The sequence below is a fragment of the Buteo buteo genome, chromosome 12 (genome assembly GCF_964188355.1).
Source record: "Buteo buteo chromosome 12, bButBut1.hap1.1, whole genome shotgun sequence".
In the NCBI taxonomy this organism is placed as follows: domain Eukaryota; kingdom Metazoa; phylum Chordata; class Aves; order Accipitriformes; family Accipitridae; genus Buteo; species Buteo buteo.
Window position 1 is genome coordinate 25,325,843 of NC_134182.1, and position 23,765 is coordinate 25,349,607.

General features: G+C 39.3%; 1 protein-coding gene across 5 annotated transcripts in view; it reads right to left on the minus strand.

Annotated features, from left to right (window-relative positions):
* The window catches only part of HEATR5B (HEAT repeat containing 5B), a 60,795-nt gene that overhangs the window by 36,979 nt on the left and 51 nt on the right, over positions 1-23,765 (minus strand). For 3 of the 5 annotated variants that reach the window (XR_012652511.1, XM_075043089.1, XM_075043092.1), the window contains exons 2-17: positions 20,637-20,805; positions 19,875-20,086; positions 17,357-17,465; positions 16,170-16,319; positions 15,494-15,665; positions 14,965-15,122; positions 13,688-13,937; positions 11,333-11,488; positions 9,657-9,907; positions 9,100-9,211; positions 7,719-7,871; positions 7,328-7,427; positions 6,490-6,599; positions 5,522-5,685; positions 2,723-2,898; positions 1,677-1,782 (exon numbers count right to left, since the gene is read on the minus strand). Coding sequence is in view for 4 of the 5 variants with exons in the window: in XM_075043089.1 (XP_074899190.1) it covers positions 1,677-1,782; positions 2,723-2,898; positions 5,522-5,685; positions 6,490-6,599; positions 7,328-7,427; positions 7,719-7,871; positions 9,100-9,211; positions 9,657-9,907; positions 11,333-11,488; positions 13,688-13,937; positions 14,965-15,122; positions 15,494-15,665; positions 16,170-16,319; positions 17,357-17,465; positions 19,875-20,086; positions 20,637-20,762 (2,505 nt within the window). In the remaining variant the exon portion in view is untranslated. Of the gene's footprint in view, positions 1-1,676; positions 1,783-2,722; positions 2,899-5,521; positions 5,686-6,489; positions 6,600-7,327; positions 7,428-7,718; positions 7,872-9,099; positions 9,212-9,656; positions 9,908-11,332; positions 11,489-13,687; positions 13,938-14,964; positions 15,123-15,493; positions 15,666-16,169; positions 16,320-17,356; positions 17,466-19,874; positions 20,087-20,636; positions 20,806-20,961; positions 23,181-23,673; positions 23,693-23,765 lie in introns of those variants that run through there. The other 2 variants (XM_075043091.1, XM_075043090.1) reach the window with 2 other exon arrangements.

Below are 23,765 nucleotides of genomic sequence, written 5' to 3' on the forward strand. Positions count from 1 at the left end.
TTTACTATATTTGAGATCTTCAATTAAAAATGATGTACTTTTGTTTAAATTTGTGGTCACTTATCCTAAAATATACTGGTTGAAAATATTTAAAACTCAAAATCAACAATATACTCAGTCTTATGTTTGCCAACACTCTATGTCACATACAGGAAGACCTGTTGCACTAGTCTTTTTTATCAAATGCATTACAGTGCTACATGCACCCTAGTGCTACTGAATCTGAATTAGCTTTACACAGGATACCCCAGGAAAAAAGAAAAGCTTTAAAATCTAACGACAACATCTCTTTATGTCAGACAGGAAAACCACAGCTGAGTTATGTTTCTGCAAGAATCACTTAATCAAAGACATTTTAGGTACATGAAAATATGTTTTTCTTACTAATCACTTCTTTGCAAACATTTACACAGCCTGTTATATGGACATTCTACAGAACAGTAACACTAAACACAGCTTCTGCAGCTTCTTTGGTTCCAATATTTCATTAATAGTACATCACCTCTCACTACAACTTTCAAGAAACCTTTTACTTTGGAAAAAATTATCAGACATGTGAAGTACAAACACTGCATGTATTATAGAGGAAGAAGTTGATGGCTCTATTACAGATTCTCATTTTCTGTTATGAAATCCTCATTTCAGCTCAATTTTGGCAATTCTTTGGCCATTTGGCATGGCATGGGAAATTCCAGGCATCGGTCTCAGAATCTACTTTTCAACTTGTAGCAATATGATTCACGTTTCTAAGAACAACGCAAGGAAGAGAGGTGCTGTTTTGCCCATCATCCAAGGACATGGAACCCTGGTAACAATTAGCTTGAACTAGACAGCCATTTTTTGTATGACAAAAGTCAGACAAGAAGAAACTCATCCAATCTTTAATTACAGGCTGGCAGTTCTACAAAGGTAGCTTCCTCAGTGCACAGGACTTACGTGCTCTGAAGAGGAACAAGGATGACAATGATAGATGTTGTCCAATGGATTCATGAATTGGAAACTATATAAAACAGCATCAGGAAAAAAACCTAGAAATGCCTTAAGAAATTTTACTAGTAGAAAGAAAATCCTACACTCTTAAGACACCATTCTAACAAAGCCACGAGGCAATGCAAGTCACTGAAACCAAGAATTTCTCAGGAATATTATTTGTGACTTGCTGTCTAGCTTCCTGACTTGATGGCATGAGGTTGGATTTCCAAGCGTAGATAGAGAACACAGAGCTGTAACTGAAGTCAGTGGGACTGGACATAAGCATCTAGAATTCTATGCAATACTAGAGAGTCTTAAGAAGGAAAAATTAAGACATCCGAAACAGAAACCCAAATCTATTTTTATTTCCATGAACCTCATCTGTACAATACTCTATGACACATTTTTGAGTATATATGGCAAATGAGTACAGTGCAAATAAAACTACATGATTGTAAAAGAAAAAAAAAGCCTGATTACTAATAGAATGCTGACTACATGGGCCTCATCTGTTCTCTGTACTGATACATGCAGACAAGAGGTCATGCTAGTATCTAAAAAATTTTCAATTTTGTTATTTTCAAACTTTTGAATGTTTAAGTGGTAACTTTAGTAATGTTGTTCTAACAGCCTTTTGTATTGAATACAAATCAATGAGTCAAACTGCTGAACTTTGGCATCCATTACGAGTTTGCAAGTTTTACCTTCAAGGCACTAAGAACAGCAGTAAAGATATTAAGTTGCACAGCTTGCTGGCGAACACCTTTAGCCTGCTTGACACATTCAGCGAAGTGATCCAACATCTGTAATCTAAAACAAAGGAAAGAATGTAATTTAAGTGATATTCTTTTGAAATACAAACTAAAACACAGCTGGTAAAAAACTGCACACAACAAAAAGGCCTTTTAAGTTCAGTCACAGAATTTATGCTTCAGGGGCTGCAGAAGGTATTCACTTTAGGTAGAAAGGGTAGAGTCACTCTGAAAGTCCCTCGGCTGGTTCTTTTAGCTTATCCACAAATGTTTACTATTCCCTTTGAAGAAAACACCACCAAGAGGAAGTGAGTCTTCAGATATATTTGGCTGTATAACTAGAAAGCTATAAGGACAAGAGTAGAAAAATACTGCCTCTCCACTACCATTCAAAATAGTGTTACCCTCCATATTCCATATCTGAAATGCGTCTTAGAGAAGCTTTCATTCTGTGCTCAGTGACAAATTAGCTAAACTGAATGACAAAAGTAGTCCTGACAACTCATAACTCTGCAAAGGTAATGTGGAACACAAAGGAAAATAAGACGAATTCCATTCCCTCTTTCTCATCACACATAGAATCATTTGCTGAGTATAAACCAAATGGTCTTACTCGTGGAAGCCAAATGAAATTCAAAGGATGCCATTGCTATGTTTTCAAGGCTGATTTGAAGTTAGTTGCAATGGATATTTTTGCAGGAAATTTTGGTTGCAGGAGACATTAGTATTGTTAAATACAGTAAGAGGATAGAAGAATCTAGTCTCCACCTCTGAACCCTCATCTTCAAAACTGATAAAACTGAGGAAATCACCTTATTTCTGAACTGAGTACACACATTCTGGAATCGTGAGACACAAAGAACACCAAATACTGAACTTGGAATTTAAAAACACTTGATATCAAAGTGGATTCTTATTTCAAGAAAAAAAATCAAAACATAATACTAACCAGAGAACAAGACATTGGACTCTGAAATTGAACACTGATATAAACTGACCTATGTTTGTACGAGACATGAGGAAAAACCACACCAAAGAGAGCCACAGATGCATCGATGACAGATACTCCTAAAGGAAGGGGACCAGGTACAGCTTCACCAGCAGGGATGCGTAGATAAATAGAAGATGGATCATGTTCCAAAGCACCACTTCCAGATGCACTGTTTGGCTGAAGCTGCAAAATGCCACATAATATAAACACCTCTGAATATATGTTCACACAAAAAATTTGGAACTCAAGATAACCAAAACACATAAGGAAGCATCTGTCCTGGTTTCAGCTGGGATAGAGTTAATTATCTTCCTAGTAGCTGGTACAGTGCTATGTTTTTGAGTTCGGTATGAGAAGAATGTTGATAACACTGATGTTTTCAGTTGTTGCTAAGTAATGTTTAGTCTAAAAGTCAAGGATTTTTCAGCTTCTCATGCCCAGCCAGCAAGAAAGCGGGAGGGGCACAAGAAGTTGGCACAGGACACAGCCAGGGCACCTGACCCAAACTGGCCAACAGGGTATTCCATACCATGGGACGTCACATCTAGTGTATAAACTGGGTGGGTGACAGTGGGGAATCGCTGCTCGGGGTCGATCGGCGGGTGGTGAGCAATTGCACTGCGCATCGTTTGTACATTCCAATCCTTCTATTATTGCTGTTGTCATTTTATTAGTGTTATCATTATTAGTTTCTTCTTTTCTGTTCTATTAAACCGTTCTTATCTCAACCCACGAGTTTTACTTCTTTTCCCGATTTTCTCCCCCACCCCACTGGGTGGGGGGGAAGTGAGTGAGCGGCTGCGTGGTGCTTAGTTGCTGGCTGAGGTTAAACCATGACAGTATCTTAGAACAACAACAAAGCTTACAAACACCTGAATGCAACTATGGTGTCCCCATGCATATGCACACTAGCATTTACAGGGACAGCTAAATTCCTGAGGGCCAAAGCAGTTAACTGCTGGATAAATGCATAAACTATCACTCCTAGTAGTAAGAGATGAAGTTAGAGAAAAGCAGATTAATTCTGGTACAAATAGTAGCTTCTGAATCACTGACTACGAAGTGACATTTCAGAAAAAAGGTTATTCATTCACTCCCTGAGCACTGTGTTACAATAAAGTATACTAAACAATCAGTTTTGGCTGTAGTGATTTCCTACACAGAAAGATTTAGAAACAGTACTAAAATTACTAACATTCCTATCATCATGAAAATACTTCCTAACCATCATTCTTTCAGGAAACACAATTAAACAATCATCTATTTTCTCTGAAGAAAACTTATTTTCATAACTTGTTAATTATTTTATCATGAAATAAAATTAGAATTGAGTAGCTCTGTATTCTTAAAAGGCCAGAAAACAGAGCAAACATCTGTTGAAACCTCCATATCACTAAAAAATAAAATGTGACCAAGCACAAGAGAATCCTGTGATGCACTGCAGGGCCTCAGTTACCAACACTGGCACTTTTACAGGTTTAGAGGTTAAAAAAAGGGGGGCGGGGGTGGGGGGGAGGAAGGGGCATGGGGAGAGGAGTGTCCCAGAAAGCTCTGTGGATTGAAGATTGACCTGGAAGTCTACTATGTCCACCACAACAAACAAGGGAAGTATATAAAATCCTTTTTTTCACTTTGACATGCTGATCTTTCCTCTGAAACAACAGTTTCCCCTTGGGTTCTCACACTTGGTATCAGTCTTGGGTTTTGGATCTGCTCAGTCAAGACAGCTGCCTTCTGAGAAACCTTGCCATTATTAGATAGGCTGTGGCAAAGAGGCATTTTCAGCTCCCGCCTTCTTCTTACACCAAGAAATTTCTGAGAAGCTATGTTGCAAAGTTTATGATGGCACAGTTCAGCAAGTGCTCCTAACAGTCAGCTGTCTAGGGAATACAGTTCACTGAGAAATCAAAAATGAGAACAGAATTCTGAAGACAGAAATAGGCTGGTGCGTATACCCAGATGGACAAACATTTTTTCTCCATGTCATTAAATCCTGAAGTATATGAGGGTAAAAGCCTTGCAAAGAGTTAGCCAGCCCCTTCCTAGTCATCACAAATTAGGAAAGAAAAGAGAAGGCTATTAACAGATAGTTTCCTAAACTATTTAACATTAACAAATTGTTCCCTACGCTACATTTCTTCTGCAAGGGCCATATGAAAAATGATTAACTGGATCAACATTACCAGTTGATCTAAAAAATTTTATTAAGAGAGACCCCTCCTCCAGCAATACTTGCTTGCTTTTTTTAAATTTTTAATTCCTGTTTCAAAGATTCACCTTTTTTAGAAATGCAGCAAATTCCTTATAATGCCAACAAAGTTGTGTCAGCACTTCCAAATGAAATGTCGGATTTCATACTACACCTATAAAACCAGTTAAATCTTGTTTTGCTGTAACACCATTTGCAATACTGGGTTTTTTTACAGCAGTTTCATTATAAAACATTTTAAGTGGAACTTACATTACTCCTGGTTCAAAAAAAATATATAAGAGAACAACTGCTAGACTAGGAAGATCAGGGAGTGGGGGGTGAGGGTGGGAGGCAGGGAGTGTTGTTCTATTTTACAGAAATTAGGTTAGTTCACTAACCACAACCATATGAGTAGGGTTATGCAATTTGTATCTCAGCTGTAGGCAGTTTTTAATCTAAACAGTACACTGTAGATGGAAGGACTTACATCTAACAAATCTCTGAAATAAGACTAAAAACAAGGCATGAAGCTTCAGTTTCAAAAGGCTTCTCCCCTCCCCCCATCACACAGACAGATAGTGCAGATAATTCATTATTCTTCTAGCTTTTTATTACCTGGTCTTCAATTGACTTATGATCCGTTTCCTGCAGCCAAGAGCCAAGAAGAACACTATCATCATAATGACAAAGAGATCTTAGGAGTGATGTGGTTGTATTAGCAGAGTTGTCTGTCAAAGTAAATTCTGCTACCAACTCTCGAAGAAGTGCATTAAATGATCCTGAAAGGATGGACATTAAAAAGAATCATTGCTGCTTCTTACCCAAAACAGTTCAGCTAGCGACCAGAAGTTACAAATCAAACCATAAACCATTACCTCAATTTTACGCGTACCAAACAGACAGAGGAGTAAACCTGACAAGACTAGAGTTGAGAGCAAGGCTTCAAACAGAACCCTGGGCTCCCAATTCCCAAATCAGTGTTCTAAACAACAGACTGGGCCATCCGTTCCAGGATGACAATCCAGTTTTTGCAAAACTTTGCTCATCCACATGATCATGTAAATATAATGAATGAACAAAACCAAACAAAAACCAAAAAGCTAATCTGTCAGATTGTGTCAGGTCATGTGACAGTGCCTAGCAATTTAATAATAATAGCATAAATCTGTCTAATAGATCAGGTCAGGTTAAAAAAGAATAAAATACCAGCAACCAAAACTAAATCTTCATTCTCACATCTGCCCTTTGAGTACACTAAGAAGTAATGTTCTCTGTCTTTTAAGTAACAGTAACATAAAACACTTAAATTGGATTTCAGAACATGATCCCCATACCTCTCAATCCTATAAGTGGGATTGTAACTTTTATACTCTAAGTGTTACTCTAATATTTTGCAATATTCATGCTCCGTAGTTATACTGTCAAGACAACATACAGAAGATGAGGAATACAGTACAAGACTCTTGGAGATTCCTAAGATTCTATTTTGAATCTTCTATCTGCTTCAAAGGCAAGCACCAAAAATACATCAAAAGGAGTAAGCAGAATTCTACTTTAATAAAAATTGTTAAAAATTTATGTACCTTCATATGTCTTCGGAGGTAATAAAGCCAATATATCATAAAGTCTTAAACGGACCATAGCTGCACTAGCTTTGAGATGAGCTCCATGGGCTTTAATTACTGATGGAATGCTATAGAATCAAAATAGAAAAAGAGACAGCCAGAAATATTGCAGCTACTGAAAAGAGTATTTTCAGATTTCTTTTCACAAGGTACGGCTCTAGCCAATACAAGAAAACAATGTTCAGATAACTACTCTGAGCAAAACTACTCAATTATCAGTACATTTTCAGAGGTAATTGTTTGGAGCAAACTTTTTAAAAAAAACAAACAAAACACCACAAATCCCCCCCTCCACTGCTGTAAATCAGAGACATGTACCTCCTCCTCAGAAACTCCTATTGTAATTCAGCGGTTTGGGGGTGGGGGGCGGTGTAAACCAAACCACAAAACCGACCCCAAAACTGTGGTTTCTCTTTTATTCTGCAAAACCTTTAAAGCCTTTTCATTAGTACATTCCATAAGAGGAGAGTTTATTGATTAACATCTAGTATACCGATATCTTAGTCTTCTCATTTCTTGCACAAGGATAAGCAAACCACAAATTCAAAAGCTCACTGAACTGGAAATCCAAAACAGTTAGAAGTTACCATGGTAGGCCCTTCAGCACAGGCTATGCCATAATATACTTTTACAAAGCTAATGACCATAAACACAATGCTCATATAAGTTTTTTTCAACATGGACAAGCAGCAACAGCACAGTACTAGGTCAGAATACAAATTAGAACAGATTAGTTCTAGTATTTCAGGTCCAGGAAAAGACAGGAGTGAATAAAGAGCAAAAACTGCCTACTTACTGCGACATCATTGTCATGGCACATTCTATGGGTGTCATCAATTTCCTGATTACATCCTCAGTAAGGAGCTCAGGACAGTGAGCAACAAAACTTCTCATAGCTAATAACAAAACAGTTTAAATTAAAATTTTACTGAAACAAACAAGTATAAAGCATGAGCAAGATACAGATCCTAAGATAATATCAAAAAAGCAGCAACTAAAAATGTTTATTGAAAGACTGTGACATGTTCATAAAACCATATGCCAAAACCAGGTCACATTGATGAAAATCTGACACATCTTACTCATTTTCAAAGAAAGCAGGGAAGTTATGAGAGTTCTCTCTGTAATACTTGGGATCATGTTTTGGTTTACTGCACACTTGTAATGTTGAAGTTTGAAATTCTTACCGCACAGAGCTCCAGCACGGCCTTCCAGTGTTACTTGCCAGGTAAAAGAATCTCCTCTTGCCTTCTCTGCTTCCAACTCCTTCAGAGAACGTGGAAACACGTTTCGCCATAGCAATAACATCTTAGGCAGATGATACCGAACAACGGAAGGACCTATGCAAAAAAATAAAGTGACAGTATAATAAAAACTTGTATTTAACTAAGTGTGAAAAATCTGCCATGAAGGCTTTTGGTCTTTAAGCTATTTTTCTCTTGTTTCACTTCTCTTCCTTTCTCCCTACTTGAACAAAGAAAAACAAAGGAAATTCTTTCTCATTTGTAGGTTGAAAGTGTGACAAATAAATAGTATAGGTAAGTCTGTTTGTTGATATCAGTACTAAAAATAGGAAATAGGCAATTCTATACATTGTCATGTAATACGTAACCACTGCCAACCATCTTTTTACTATCTTTTTATTCTGACTTCTAATATTTTTATACTACTATTTTGAAGGCAAGCTCTTTAGCCTATCTTAACTTGCTCATAAAATGAGCATAAAAATAACTGACAGTTACTGATTATGTAACTAGTTTAATGGTCAAGTTTAAAGAAAACTTCTGAAAAAGTTCCAGAAGATCCAGGGCAAGCACATTAAAAATATATTGGAGAAGGACAACCAAAATAGGGCTATTCTGTTAGAAAAACATGACAATAAGCTGGCAAAAAAGACAGACAATTTAGAGAAGCAAGATGAAACACAAAATGGTATTTGCTGAGAGATCAAAATACTGCAGAATGCATTAGAACTTTATCATATTTTCTGGTATTAAAAAAACCAAACCAAAAAAACCCACTAGTGCTGCAAAATTAAAGAGTATACCTAAAACTTTTCAAAATACAGCTTCTGATATTTCTTTGATAGCAGATATGAACATAAGGCTGGCTTTTTTTTAAATACAACTGAATGGCTTTTAAACTGGTAACACTTCTAATCAGTACTGTTGCCTATCCAGAGGCACACATGCAACTTGTTGGAATGCTCATTAAGTTTTATTTACAGTTCATTTCTTCTGCACCACAGTATTCAGGAAGGAAGACTATGGGCAATTTTGCCCTTCTCACAGTATGACTAAAGGCTGGGTTTCTAAAAACAGAGCAGAATTTTTTTTCAGGTGTGACACCTTCTACTATCCTTCAGCTTATGTAAACACTAATATTTTACTTCTCCCCAGCATGAACAACAGTGCTGAAATAAATGCACTAACACTCCGTTTCCCTTGGCATAAATACTCTTGTGCTAGATACTGGACTGATTATATGTAGAGACCATTTGCCACAGTGGATAATCAGAAATGTTGGACAAGCAGTAAAATAAAACAAAAAGCAACTGTTCTTACAAACCTAAAGTCATAAGTGCTCCAAGTAAAAGCCATCCAGCTTGAGTCCGCTGCAAGGAGAGTCTGCTGTTTTGTGCAGCAGTTCGTAACAGATCCTCAGCAATACTGACCACCATCTGCACCAATGACAAAAACAAAAGGATTTTAAAAATATAAATTAAGCCACTGCAAGCTACTGCTACATATCCACCCTTACAGACTACATACAAACATGTTCTCAAATAATTTAAATTGACTTTCCATAAAGAATGAATGCACATTACATTTCATGCAGATGATTAGTGTTTTGTGTATGACAATACAGACAGTAATATTCTCTTCAGCAATTATTCATTAATATGCCAAACAAGAATGCAAATTTGAAAGAAAGGGGAAAAACAGCTGGTAAATACTGCAACTGAAATACTACAAACACATACTTTGGCCATTGTTCTCTTGCTAGGAACAAGTTCAATTTCAATAATGCTTTAACTTGTTACCATGTCACACACTTTGCAAAGCTATTACTTCTAGATAAAAAAGTACTTTTAGTACACTCACAGCTGAAACTCATTATCTCACCTTTCCTTTGGCGTGAGGAATACCTAAGGGACACTGATGCACACCACCTAACAAAGCAGCCATTGCAAAACTGTAGCCACTAACAGCTTCAGGGGAGGTCTTCAGATTGTTGAGTCTTTCTGCACATCTATCTAAAAATGGAGTCAACTGAAAAGGCAACGCCACAGCTACACACCGCAAGCACCATGCGGCAGCAAGCCGAGCAGCCATGCTGGGATGAAGAAGAACTGAAGTTACTGTCTCCAACAGACCTACAGAAGAGAGAGTTTACAATCTTAAAGTTATGATGCGCTTTTTAATATACATAGACAAGTAAACTGAATCAATACTAGACAGGCAACATGAAAGTTAAGAAAGCCAGAATTAGAGTACTTGAATTTTATGACTTCGCCTTTTTCTTTAAGGAAAGACAGAAGTGTTATTAGCATTATGCTGCTCCACATCAGGTTTTACCAGCAAAGCTGGAGCTGCCAGAGCCATAGCACTGACTTCTACTACTTGAACAACTAAAAAGAGGCAGTAACCCTACAAAAGGGAACAGGTACTGGATGAGATGATTCCTACTCTGCCCATCTTTTACACAGATTGCCAATAACAGAGCAACAGTCAGACTGATCTTTGGTTTTGCTTCACATTGTAGACAAGCACATGCCGCAGATGTCACTGACCGCTGTACTCTGCTTTTGACACAGCGCTGTCTCCCCTGCACCAAGTTACCATACTTCTACACTTTCCAAACCGCCATGCCTAGCTAATCCTGCTTTCTAACTGTGAAGTCTTCAGTCCAATCTGTCTCCACACCAACACCTTCCTTAGTCCAGATCTCTAACTTTGCAAACTCTTACTTCAAAGTCCCTACTGCTGCCTTATCTCTTGCTTTCTCTGTAGCTGGTGAACAACTTCTACCTGCTTACTTCACAGCAGCTAGCAAAAATAACACTGAGATACAGTGCACTCTGTTCTCATGGGGCACAGCAGTCAGAAGGCATAAATATGAGCACAGTCTTCCCCACCCCATAGTTGGAGCAAAATCAGTATGAGAAGAATGTCATGTGCATCGTGACAACAATCTACACAATGAAATGTTTAAAGGAGCTTGCGCTTCCATTGGAAAAAACACAGGCATCCACAAACAGAAAAAAACTTCAAACTGCAACACTACAGTATAAATGTTGATTAAAACAAACAAGAGGAAAGTCCCACATAAACACCAGTCAACTTAAGCCAGATAACTAGCTTTTTATAATGTGACTATCCACAGCTTCATCTTGTCAAAACACTCTTAACCTCCCCACAGAAATTTGGTATCTGAATGCAATACAGCTTTCCAGGAACAAATATTTCAGAACTTATATAGCAAAACAATGTATTTCCTATAAAACCATTATCAGAAAAAAAAAAAGCTAAAAATCACAACTTACAACTTTACTCACCCTAAAAAAGAGCTTCAGGCAGACTTTGATCAAAATAGTTGCTTAATACTTTGTCAAACTTGAACTAAAGTTAGGGTACTAAACACAATGAGCTGGACAAATGTAGCTACCTGGAGTACTACAGGGAGTGCCAGTTTCATCAATTTATTTCTTACATATTAATTTATTATTTAAATAGATTTAATGATACTTCATATTCATTGCTCAAATGTCTCATTTAATCTATCTAAATTTATTGCATACCAATAGAGGGTTCTTGAATAAGAGGAGATGCAGTGGCATTCAGGCTCTGAACCAGACTACCCAGTTCCTGGAGGGCACACACCATTACATGCTGGCTTGCAGCTACATCAGCAGCTCCTGATTTATTTTCACTGTTAGCATCATTCACAACTGCTTCTGCAGAAAAGGAAACAAAAAGTATCTTGATGTATCTTGCTTACCTACCATTTGAATCACACCTTAACATAGTTTTGACATCAACCCTGTATTGAAACAAAACCACAAGCTTGGTCATAGTGTGAACTCACAAAGCAAACACATTCTGAAGAGAAACAGTTTTACGGCTGTCATGGTTTAACCCCAGCCAGCAACTAGGCACCACGCAGCTGCTCACTCACTTCCTCCCCTCCCAGTGGGATGGGGAGAAGAATTTTGGGGGGGAGGGGTGGGGGGTGGGGGGGTGTAAAGTAACTCATGGGTTGAGATAAGAACAATTTAATAACTAAAATAAAATATAATACTAACAATAATAACAAAATATAATAAATATGAATTGTAATGAAAAGGAATATTAAAAAAACCCACCCAAAACGACCAAGACAAGACAAGAGATGCACAATGCAATTGCTCACCACCTGCTGACCAATGCCCGAGCAGCAATCCACCCCTCCCAGCCAAGTCCCCCCAGTTTAGATACTGAGCATGAAATTCTATGGTATGGAATATTCCTTTGGCTAGTTTGGGTCAGCTGTCCTGGCTGTGCTCCCTCCCAGCTTCTTGTACACCTGCTCGCTGGCAGAGCATGGGAAACTGAAAAATCCTTAACTTAGGATAAGCGCTACTTAGCAACAACTAAAATATCAGTGTGCTATCAACATTATTCTCACACTAAATCTAAAACACAGCACTGTACCAGCTACTAAGCAGAAAATTAACTCTATCACAGCCAAAACCAGGACAACAGCTATCAGCCAAACACAATCATTCAAAGACCATGAAAAACAGATGCCCAGCAGTTACTATGGATGGCAATGCACTAAGAGGTAGGACTAATAGGATAATACAGCAAAAGCAAATGTACACATATACACTGTATTTTATCTATACACAGTAACTAAAAATATAATCTTGACATATCTACATTCTGCATATAAATTTGCATGCATATATATGGAACAAACAAAAAACCCCAAACCTTTACTAAATAATTAATCACAACCTCCAATCACCTTAAAGTTACCCAATTAAGATCCTAGATCCCTCTGTATGTTCCTTCTCCTACACAGTAACCCAAAAGCAGCAACCATCACTTCAAAGAAGAGGGACTTTAGTATCAGCTTAATGTTTATATGTCTACTACAGTACAAATTTAGAAAATTGTCCCCCTTATATGAAGGGAAGCAATCATCACCAATTAAAAATCCTTCCAATTTATTATCAAATTCATCAGAAATGCTCAATAAATGAAACAGTTCTTCCGAACATCCAAATACATAATGGAATTTCCTGCAGCTTTGACAAGGTGGCAGGAGGAAGAATTTCTGCAACTGTTTTATCTCAGAAGCAGCATTTCCAATAGACTTATTTTCCTGGGAAGTAATATTTATTGCAGTCAGAATGCTTTTAAGATTCCACACCTACCCTATCAAAACGTACCTACCCTATCAAAAAATAGTTATGAGAAGAACCTGCAAAAGTTTCAAAATCAACTCCATTTCCATATGTTAAACACCACTTTAAACTCAAATTAGATGGCAGCAAAAAAGGAGAAGAAACAGATGTTTGGTAAATGCATTGTTGTGCAATTCCAGTTTACTTTCTCCATCTCCAGCTTGAATTAACTCATTTCCTAAGAAACAAATGCCAACACAGTTTTGTCAGTCCTCTTAGTGATTATATATTCTGCAAAGTCCTGCAAAGGGGGCCACATTGATCTTCCCTAATTCTAGTCTTCAGATTACATCTTTATTTATCACCTGTAAAATCCAATTGGATATCAGTATGGGTATTAGCGGGGGATACACAACTACAAGATCCTGATCTACGGGATCTTCAACACTGGTAGTAAAGAACTCTGCGTGACTTTCAGTATAATCTATCCCAAGATAGATTGCAAATGCACACTTTTTTCCCTACTTCCATTCTAAGTAAATGCAATGTCAAAAGCCATCACTGGATAACAAGCCAGTTTGACACAATTACTTTTCAAGTAGAACTTACATTTTGGATATCGTCTTTCAAACAGAAAGCAGCTGAATTTTCTTTTACCGTAACAACAAAATTATTCCTCACAGTAGAAGAAAGCTGAGAAACAGCTGACCCAGTATAATGACAGTAACTTTCAACTTGTCTCAAATAAAGAAAAACAGTTCTCACCCACTGCCTTCATTTGTTTACCAATAGCTTGACATATATCTTTCGCAGCTGCAATCTGTGCTTTCTCCCCAAGTAAGCTGCCCACAGTTGCTCTCAGGATAAAGGACACGCATCTTCGAGAGTAAACTGCTTCCACATGGGTCTGAGTTGCACGAGGATGGGAGACCAGATCAAGAACATGAGACAAAAACGTAGCAAAGTTGCGCTCCAACCACTGACCTCCTAATGTTGTAACAAAGACAACATAGGCCTGCAAATTCAGAAGTTACATACAGATCCAATTAAAACAGAAACTAAAGACTACGTGCAGTCACTGAAGACTAAAGACTACAGTTATACTAATGCATAATGCAGTACAGTAGCAATACCAGTTAGTAATAAGCAACCCTAATGAGGCTAAGCAGGATGAATCAATCCATTAGCCAAGTCTCTGTCATCGAAGCTAAACTGTTTCCAGGGCCAAGAGCAGCTCCTGTACTACTACATACACTGTGAAGCACAAAATACTCTCGATGACAGCAAGAAAACCCAGTCCATTGCTCTAAGTGTGTGTGTCTCTAAAAATTTTAAGAACATAATGTCAATAACAACAGCAACATGAATGTGTTCTAATTCACAATGAAGACCAGGCATTTTTGCCAAGTTCACCTGAAAAAGGCTGAGAAAAAGTAAAAGGGTTTCACAAAACACCCTACAATCAAAAAATCTGGATTCTGGTGAGTTACTGCAGCATACTGAAATGTATGTCAGAGTGAGAATGCCAGAATTTGAAGAGATGCTGCTGCCACTTTTCTCTATCAGACAAGTGGAGCTCCGCATACAGCAGATTTCACTTACTCAAGACAGACATATGGAGAGAAGAAAAATCAGGGCTGCAAACTTTATCCAGCAGCTGAAAAAAGAGCCAGCACACACTAAAGGACAACAGTGTGTCCTCTCTAAAAAGAAATAAAATTTAAATATGGAGCTAAAGTCTTTAGCATATTAAATTTTCAAATATTTTTTCAAGTTAATCCCACCTAATATACACTGATCAAATAAGCTTTCCTTAGCACATATTTTAATCTATTGTTACTGCACATCAGTAACGGAAGTAGCTTAGGTGAATGACACTGCATGTACATTTCTCAAAACAGGCAAGTCAAACTAGACTTGTAAATTAACTTACAAACAAATAAAGAGTAGAAGTGTGTATTTTTCCTACTACAAAAGTTACAGTTATGTATAAATGTTACTTTATTTAAAAAAACCCCACAACCTTACAGCTTATGACAAACCTGGGTAACACCAACTCGCACTTCCCTATTGACAGATCCTCCTACTTTTAACATCTCTCCACCACTCTTCAGAAAACCAGATCCCCCTCGCAGAAATCCTGTGGCCATGAGCTCCAAGACCTCCTCAAGTGTGGCTCTCTTCACATTCTGTCGCATCACTTTTGCAAAAAGAAAAGTAATCATTTAATCCCAAAGTTCCAACCAATACAAGCAATGATCATGAAACCAGACTTACAAGTTCAAAACTGTCTTGCAAACATAAATCTAGCCAACATTTCAGATAACATCTTGTTTTCATGCCTAAAAAATAAGCTACTTTTCCCAGGTGACTTTTGATAGTTTGATCGCTCTTTCTTTGTACAACTACAACAGGGATTCTGCACTGTTTTAGCTTACAGTTTATAAAACCAAACAATCCACCAACAAGCTTCTATCTACCAGAACAACAATGTATCATGCAACACTCATGTAACACAGTAGTGAAGGTGCAGTTTGTCCGCTTGGAAATAGAATCCAGAAGGACTTGTACCTGTTGCTTGTTTCGGTATCAGTGCTGTAGCCATGACCGTGCCCAAAAGCTTTGACACTGCAACTCGCACACCATAGTTTGAGTTTTCCAGAGCTTTAAAGCACAGTGTTGCAACATTCTCTAGTTCAGCTGTCCACATAAACACTGCTTCATTCTGTAATTCCAGCAGACACTGTAGGAAAAAAAGACTTGCTGAGCAGCAACGGAGACCATTCTTACCTTTTATCTAAGTATCAGTGTAATTATCAGGTTTATTCAGCAAATACTTTAATATGAATATCTTAAGAGTTAATTTACACAAACACACTCTCCCATTTACCTAATAACTTAGCTGAGTAAACAATCATAAGACTCATGGAATAGGTTAAAACATAAATAAAAATTGAAAGAGAAAAGCACAACAAAAGAACTATGTTACCAAAACCCTCTCCCACTGAGGCTCACAGCTAACATGTTCCTATCTCATATTTGTTTACAATTGGGGAAGACAGTATTACAGTACCTTCGTTTACAGAAAATAAGTCAAATGTCTGAGTCTTCAGTGTAAACTAGTAAGGACTTACCTTGCCCAAGTAATTACCAAGTTTCCTATCATAAACAACAGGTCACAGTTCAACTGCATGTACTTCACAGTCACAGCACAAGAGTTTCTAGGACTGGTGAGAAACACACCCACCTTAGCCACTGCGCATCGTACAGCCATAGATCTATCCGTCAACAGAGATCGGGCATTCTTATAAATATCACGGTGACAAGAAGCTGCTGCTCCTCCAAGTCCATTTAGGACTTTCTGTAAACTCATCAGAATTTCACTGCGGCCCTGAGACTGCACACACACAAAACACATTTATACAAAAATGTGGACACAGTACTTATATCAAGAACCAGATGCATAATTCTGCATTTTCCTGCTTCCATGCAGGAATATTTTTTGAAACATTGATCATATAGGTCACTGAAGTCATATAAAACCAACACCTAGTTTGTTTTAGATAGCAGTAAGGACTATACACAGCTTTACTAAAACTGCCTCAGTTGTCACATAAATGAAGATGAGCCCAGGCAATCCAATAAATTGACCCTAGACAAGATGCTTGGCCTGGCCCCACCATTTATCTGCTGCAGCCTTTGGGCAAAAAGGAAAAACAGTTGATGAGAGGGAACAGGAAGCCCAAGTAGTCAACAGCTTCCTACTATACCTGCACACAGGCTGGTACTTACAGTTGGAGGGCACACACACAAATAATAAAAAAAAAAATTTAAAAAAAAAAATCAAAAAATCACACAGGTATGACAACACAGCCAAAGAAAACAGCTGCCAGGACAAGATCCACACAATCAGTACTCCTTCCAACTTGTCATAGATTTTATAAAACAAAAACAAACAAACAAAAAAAATCCCAGAGCTATTTACATCAAATCAGACCCACTGACAGCCCAGGACACATTCTCTCAGTATTATGGCACACTCTTTTCAGGGCACAATGTATCCTGCCACCATGCAGAGTAACATCTTTGTTGAAAAACTTAAGTAGTTATTAATAATTTTTAAACAACTGAATTTAATTCAGGGTACCTGAGCAGAAATACTAACACAGTAGTTAGAAATGGTACATACAACCATTTTGCAATTTTAATTACTGATGCCGCTATGAAGCAACTAATATAATATTCATATGACAAAACTCTAACCTCTCTGCAGTAAAAATACATGCACATGTTTAGCTTGATACTACGTAAGTGATTTGCATTTTTCTAGGTAGAAGGCTAAAAATCCAGGCATTTTGGCAAACACCTGTGGAGGAAGCAGGTTTCAGTTTAAATGTAATCGAGACCACATACATAAAATAATCTGAAACTTACCTCTGCACTCTTCAGAGACTTTAAAAGATTATTCACTGTTTCCGGAAAAGAACTACCCAGCATTCTGCCCATTTTTTCATAAAATGCTCCAACACATGCCACAGCAGCCCTATGAAACAAGACATAAATCAGTGTATCCTTCTTCTGTTATCTAACTGAAGACAAATACTTAAATAGAAATGTTATGTTTTAATCATCATTGATGAATAAAAATATTTATTATCGACTAGTTATACTGGCTGTTTAACACTGTGCATTTAAATAATTTTTGTGTTTACAAAAAAAAAGTAACAGAAAAGTTACTAGCTTCTAAGAACACAAATGTATTTGAACAGGTATTATTACAGGATCTACATACAAAGTGGAAAATTCCAGAGAAGATAAGTGTATGCTGAAATCTCAGCAAGATTAGGGGTTTGTGTTTCAATAAACCGTCTCTTTCCCAAGCACGTGCAAGATAACCCTTATCCTTTAATATATCCTGACACATTTTTGTAAATACTGAATGATGGTTTTCTTTTCAAGCTGAATAACTTGAATTTTCTTGTGTTATGCAATAATTTATGTATTTTATAGGTGCTGTGAAAATCACTGGATCCATAAACAGTTATATACATGTTTTCCTTCTCCTACCATCTGAGATAAGGAATAGTTTAAGAAACGCTGTACTGCAGTTATATGCACAAATTGCTTCAGGACAGTCACAGAAGCAGCTCGTGAAAACTTGCACTTTTTCATCACAATGGAACAAAGCTTTTTTGAAAACCTGAAATTCTTGGGTAAATAACTTCTTAGCAAAGCTATTTGTTACAAACTCATTACAGCCTACCTCTTAATGGGCATGTCTCCTACACAATTCTTCTACAGAAACACCGAAAACTGAAGTTTGAAATCACACAGTAAAAAAACTTTCTGGACTACCACTTGAGTGAGCAGTATAAGTTTCAGGGCATGTTATACCACAAAACCCCTTCCACTTACACAAGTTCCTCACAGAGTTGCAACAGCTTCAAATAAAAGGAGGACAGTATCTGCCCAAATGATGACTATTTCAGATTTTATTGTTAAATCCCATTGTTATGATAAATGTCTGAAGGCAAGCCCAAATTGGGGTTCACTAGACACTGTGAACATATGAAGCAGTATGTGTGAGAAAGTAGTAAAAACAGTTTCAGCAGAAGCTATTGGTGGCATTAACCAAATTCCTACCAGTGAGACTGCTCCTATAAGTAAAGATGAACTGGATCAGACATACATGCACACACACATCCAGGTATACACACTCTGAGTGACTTGTCCAGTATATCACAGTAGGGGAATACAAACAGGCTACGTTTGACGGGGAAAAAAAACTTGAACATTTGGTTACAATTCTCTGGGCATAGATCATAGAATGGTTTGGGTTGGAAGGGAACTTAAAAGATCGTCTAGTTCCAACCCCCCTGCCATGGGCAGGGACACCTTCCACTAGACCAGGTTGCTCAAAGCCCCATCCAACCTGGCCTTGAACACTTCCAGGGAGGGGGCAACCACAACCTCTCTGGGCAACCTGTTCCAGTGTCTCACCACCCTCACAGTAAAGAACCTCTTGCTTACATCTAATCTAAATCTATCCTCTTTCAGTTTAAAGCCATTACTCCTCGTCCCATCACTACACTCCCTCATAAAGAGTCCCTCTCCATCTTTCCTGTAGGCCTCCTTTAAGTACTGTAAGCCTGCCATAAGGTCTCTCTGCAGCCTTCTCTTCTCCAGGCTAAACAACCTCAACTCTCTCAGCCTGTCCTCATAGGGGAGGTGCTCCAGCCCCCTGATCATCTTCGTGGCCCTCCTCTCGACTCACTCCAACAGGTCCACGTCTTTCTTACGCTGGGGGCCCCACAGCTGAACACAGTACTCCAAGTGGAGTCTCACCAGAGCAGAGCAGAGGGGCAGAATCACCTCCCTCAACCTGCTGGCCACGCTTCTTTTGATGCAGCCCAGGACACGACTGGCCTTCTGGACTGTGAGCACACATTGGTGGCTCATTCTCAGTTTTTCATCCACTAATACCCCCAAGTCCTTCTCTGCAGGGCTGCTCTCAATCCACTCATCGTCCAGCCTGCATTTGTGCTTAGGATGATAGCTAATGCTCTTGTTTGACAATCTGCAGGTTCCATCTTAAATGGGGTACCTGAGCGCAACCAGCAATAATCCCACTGGTGGAATTTCTTCATTGCATTACTTCATCAACTGTTATCCTTTCCATGATATAAGCATGTGAAGAAACATAAGATAATCCCTTGCCTAGATGAAAGCATCTCACTTTCAGGTAGCCATGTACGCGTCTGTCACCTTTTGAGTCTTGCCCTCCACAATCTCAATCTTGCTCTTTTCTCTTGCTATATCAAGCACATGTAAACTGCACATAAGTATGCAAAATATAAGTAAACATAATGTGCACTTAGGCAGATTCTTCTGTACTATCTAGGACCACTTTGCTTAAAAATCATTCACCTTTCCCTAATAATATTAAACATACAGTTTTGTGGGCAGGTAGGCTGCAGTATCATCTTTGCTCTTGATGATGTCATTACACTTGTCAAGCGTCTGAAAAACAGTAAATGTGTCTCCAATGCTGTAGAGAGCAGCAAGATTTTTTGCTAGTAGTTTTCGCGTAGGTGGCCCAGGGGAACTGTTGATCAGTCCTGTTAGCTGTTCTACAAGTTTCTTCTGTTTTTCCTTGACATCTGTCTGTTAATGGACCAAAAACAAATAAGAAAAGTCTTTAATCCTGTGTCTTGCCTCCAACACCCAGAAAAACCTACAAGAGATTGAAGTAAATCTTATATCACTCCCACTGGCATGTTATTCAGCAAATTGCTTATCTCACATGAGATTTGAGATACATTCAATAATAGCAGAGACAGATGCTAAATGATCAGAATTAGCTGGTACCCTATTTAATCTTTACTTTTTAAAAAACACTTACTAAAAATACAGTAATACCTGCCTAGAACATCTTTTAATTCTCTTTACCATCAAGAATCCCTACACTGGGAGGGAAGGTTTTGCCTTCCAAATATTTATGACAATGAAGAACTCAAACCAAGCTATGTGTTATATAACTGAGTCACACTGACTGCCTACAATTAAATACTTAAAAGCTACAAACTAATACAGAGGCTCTTCAGGCTGAATCTGAAGTCATACTGTTATCACCTGGCCATTACCTCTTAACCTTCTCTAGCATGAAATTAATACAAATGTTTTAGAAATAAAGGAAAAACAACCATTAAATTACCTTGTTAGCAGCTACCAGCACTTTATCCAAAAATCTTAACCACTCAAAGATAAAGACTGGTCTCTTTGCTTCTGTGATTTGAGCTAATGCTTCCTCGTTCAGTAACAAACTATGAGCCAGCTCCATACCTGGTTAAATTCTGGTTTTATTGTAAATTCCTGTAGCAACTCTAAAATAAAAATGTAAGTATTAGTATAAAGTATAGTATAGTATAAAGCTTTGAAAATCAAATGAAAATATAAAGATGAAATCTATAAATTACAGTATCACGGTTCCAGCCTGCTTAGACTTGTCAGCTAAGCAGTCCCACATAAAAACTACTCACATATTTACAACTGAGTACATCCGTTAGTATTTCAGGGAACAAAGGTGTTAATTGTAAAAAGAGCACCTACAGGCAACTTCAGGGTGCTAGAAGTCCCTGTTTAAAGAAAAAAAAAAAAGCCACACTAAAGAGGTAAAGGAGTAATTTCACTGTCTCCTCTTACATAAAACAGAATAAGGATTGTCCCTAACCAAGACCCTTGACCACACTCCCAAAGCTGGGTCATGAACACAGCCACATTCTCAACACCTTGAACAGACAAGGTGGAAGGAGATGACCCTATCACAAGTAGGAATTTCCACCCATTACATATTCAAAAGAGGCAGGAACAGCGACAGCGTTTGGCATCGCTGACGTAAGACTTCCCAGATCCCACTAGCCTTGCTTGAAGCACTGGACAAATAAGCCCTCTGAAACCCAGCAAGCCTTATGTGTGACAGCCTGGAATACAAGCAGCAACAAAATGACTGCAAGTCTCCCCAAGAGGCAAAACACTACACACAAAACACTGGAGATCCTGCTCAAACAGCAAATGGTGGGTAGCAACAAAGCACTACCAAAAGCACACTATCAGTGTAAGCAAACACTCTGCAGACAACTTAACCTTAGCAAACCACATTTAAACAAAGTGTAGCTGCTTAATGCAGAACAGATAGAAAAACCAAAACTTATCTAAAAACCACAAAATTAAGTCAACCATCTTCAGTAAAAAGAAACCCAAAAAGCGAAAAAACCCAACCCAAAACCTGAATGCAGTGATGCTGAAACTAGGATCTCAGGCAGAAAAGAAAAAGTAAAGCAACTAAGGACTATTATGTAAGACATCATCTTTTGAGAGCTGCACAGTTCCACTCATGCTCTCAAGTGCTCACAGCTGCTTCCTCATTCATGGACAAATCCAACCAATTCTTGAAGTCAAACGAAGTGATTTAAATTAAATAATTTAAATTTTTTTAATAGTTCCCAGATTAGACAGTAGGAAAGGGTGACATATTAATATTACAACTGTATTACGGTTCTAAATCCATCTAATGATTTGGTGAAACTGAAGCATCACAATGTCTGTAATACTAAGCTTGTTCCCTGCTCTTTGGTACTTTGCATTAAAGTATTTTTCACTGCATATGTCTCCAGTGACAGATCAGCAAACGTGGAAGAGCTACATATGGAAGCACATACAGCCCTTCCCCGACACCTCCAAAGACATCTTCTGGCACTTTTTTTTTTTTTTTAAAGTTATAAATAATTGAGGAGGTATTGCCTGTCACTAATGCACAGACATATCACCTCAAAACACCTTTACATGAGAGCAGAGAGAAATGCAATGAATGACAGCACTATGATTCTTTGGATATCATCCCAGAGGTCTACACTGCTTGTCACACCCCCACAGCACAGGAGTACCATATGACAGCACAGCTGATTACTCCTTTTCCTCCTCAGATAAAAGTTTTAATTTTCCCCTGGCCTTTAGAGTCATGAACCCCCTTATACACCTTCCACAAACTCCCTTACCTCTTCATCTAAATTTAGGAAACACAATCTCTGAGCAACCAGATCTGCACATACGTTCAGCTGTGCTGCTGAAGCACAAGGGATTGGATACAATTACAGGAATATTCAGATAACTGAAGACTCAGTCTAACATACAGCTGTGCAGGCAGGCAATCCAAAGCTCGCCTACATCGGCCAAAGGTTTGCTCCAAAATTCAGTGGAAAATGCCTACCAAGTTCTACTGATTCTGGTGAGGGCTGGGTCTTACTGTGCAAGTTACAAGTAATAAATACCCTGTTATCTCCCACAGGATGCAGAGCAAAAGCCTACCAAAGTCAACTAGCATCCAGTACGTTATGTTGAAGCATTATAGAGATTATAAAACGTTCAGATGTACTAGAGTTCCTTTCTATTCTCCAGCTATTTTTCTGTATCTAAATCAACTATTTAGATCTTCATCACGCACGCACTTCGCTGGGCTAACTGAGAAAGCTGAAAAAAGGACAAGTTTAGGAGAAGTAACATCCTCCTGAAGAACCACATCAGGTGAAAAGGCTTTTGTGCCTGGGTCCTTCTACCCGTACCGGTGACTTTAACAAGCTGTAGCACCCCTCCCAGCGCATCTTGCCTGATTCAAAAACCCCTCAGGAAGTCATCCCCCAAGACGGCGTTACAGCGCTAGCTATACCCCCATTCCTCAGTAAAGGAAGAACGCTAAGGAACCGCCAGAGGCGTGCTGCCTTCCGTACACAGACACCCCCCCCGCCCCCCCATGTATGCACATACGCGTACCCCGCACGCACACGCCGCCGCCTCTCCGCTCGGGGCAGCCGGAGGCAGCGGCACCGAGCCGAGCCGCGCCGCGGAGGGGAAGCGCGGACCCACCGGCCCGCTCGACCGCAGCCCCACGGGCCGGGCCGACACCCCCCCCCGCCGTTAACGGTCACGACGCGCGCGTTACGCTCCCACCGTGCGGCGGCCGCGTCCTGCCAGCTCCGGGATGCGCGAGGCGTTACAACGCGGCCGCGGCCCCCGGGAGGCGGGGAAGGACGATGCGCTCACGGACACGCGCCGTCACGGACACGCGCGGTCACGCTCCGCCGCACGCGCCCCCTCACTCGCCGCGCCCGCGCCGCCCCGGCCCGCGCAGCGAGGCGCCCCCCGCCCCCGCCGCGGGGCCATCACCGGCGGGCTTGGCTGCTTCAACCCCCCCCCACCGTGCCCTGGTCCGGGTGGCAGGGAGAGAAGGAACCCGCGGGGAGGACAGGAGCGGCTTCGCCCCCAGGCCCGGCCGCCGGCGCCGACGCAC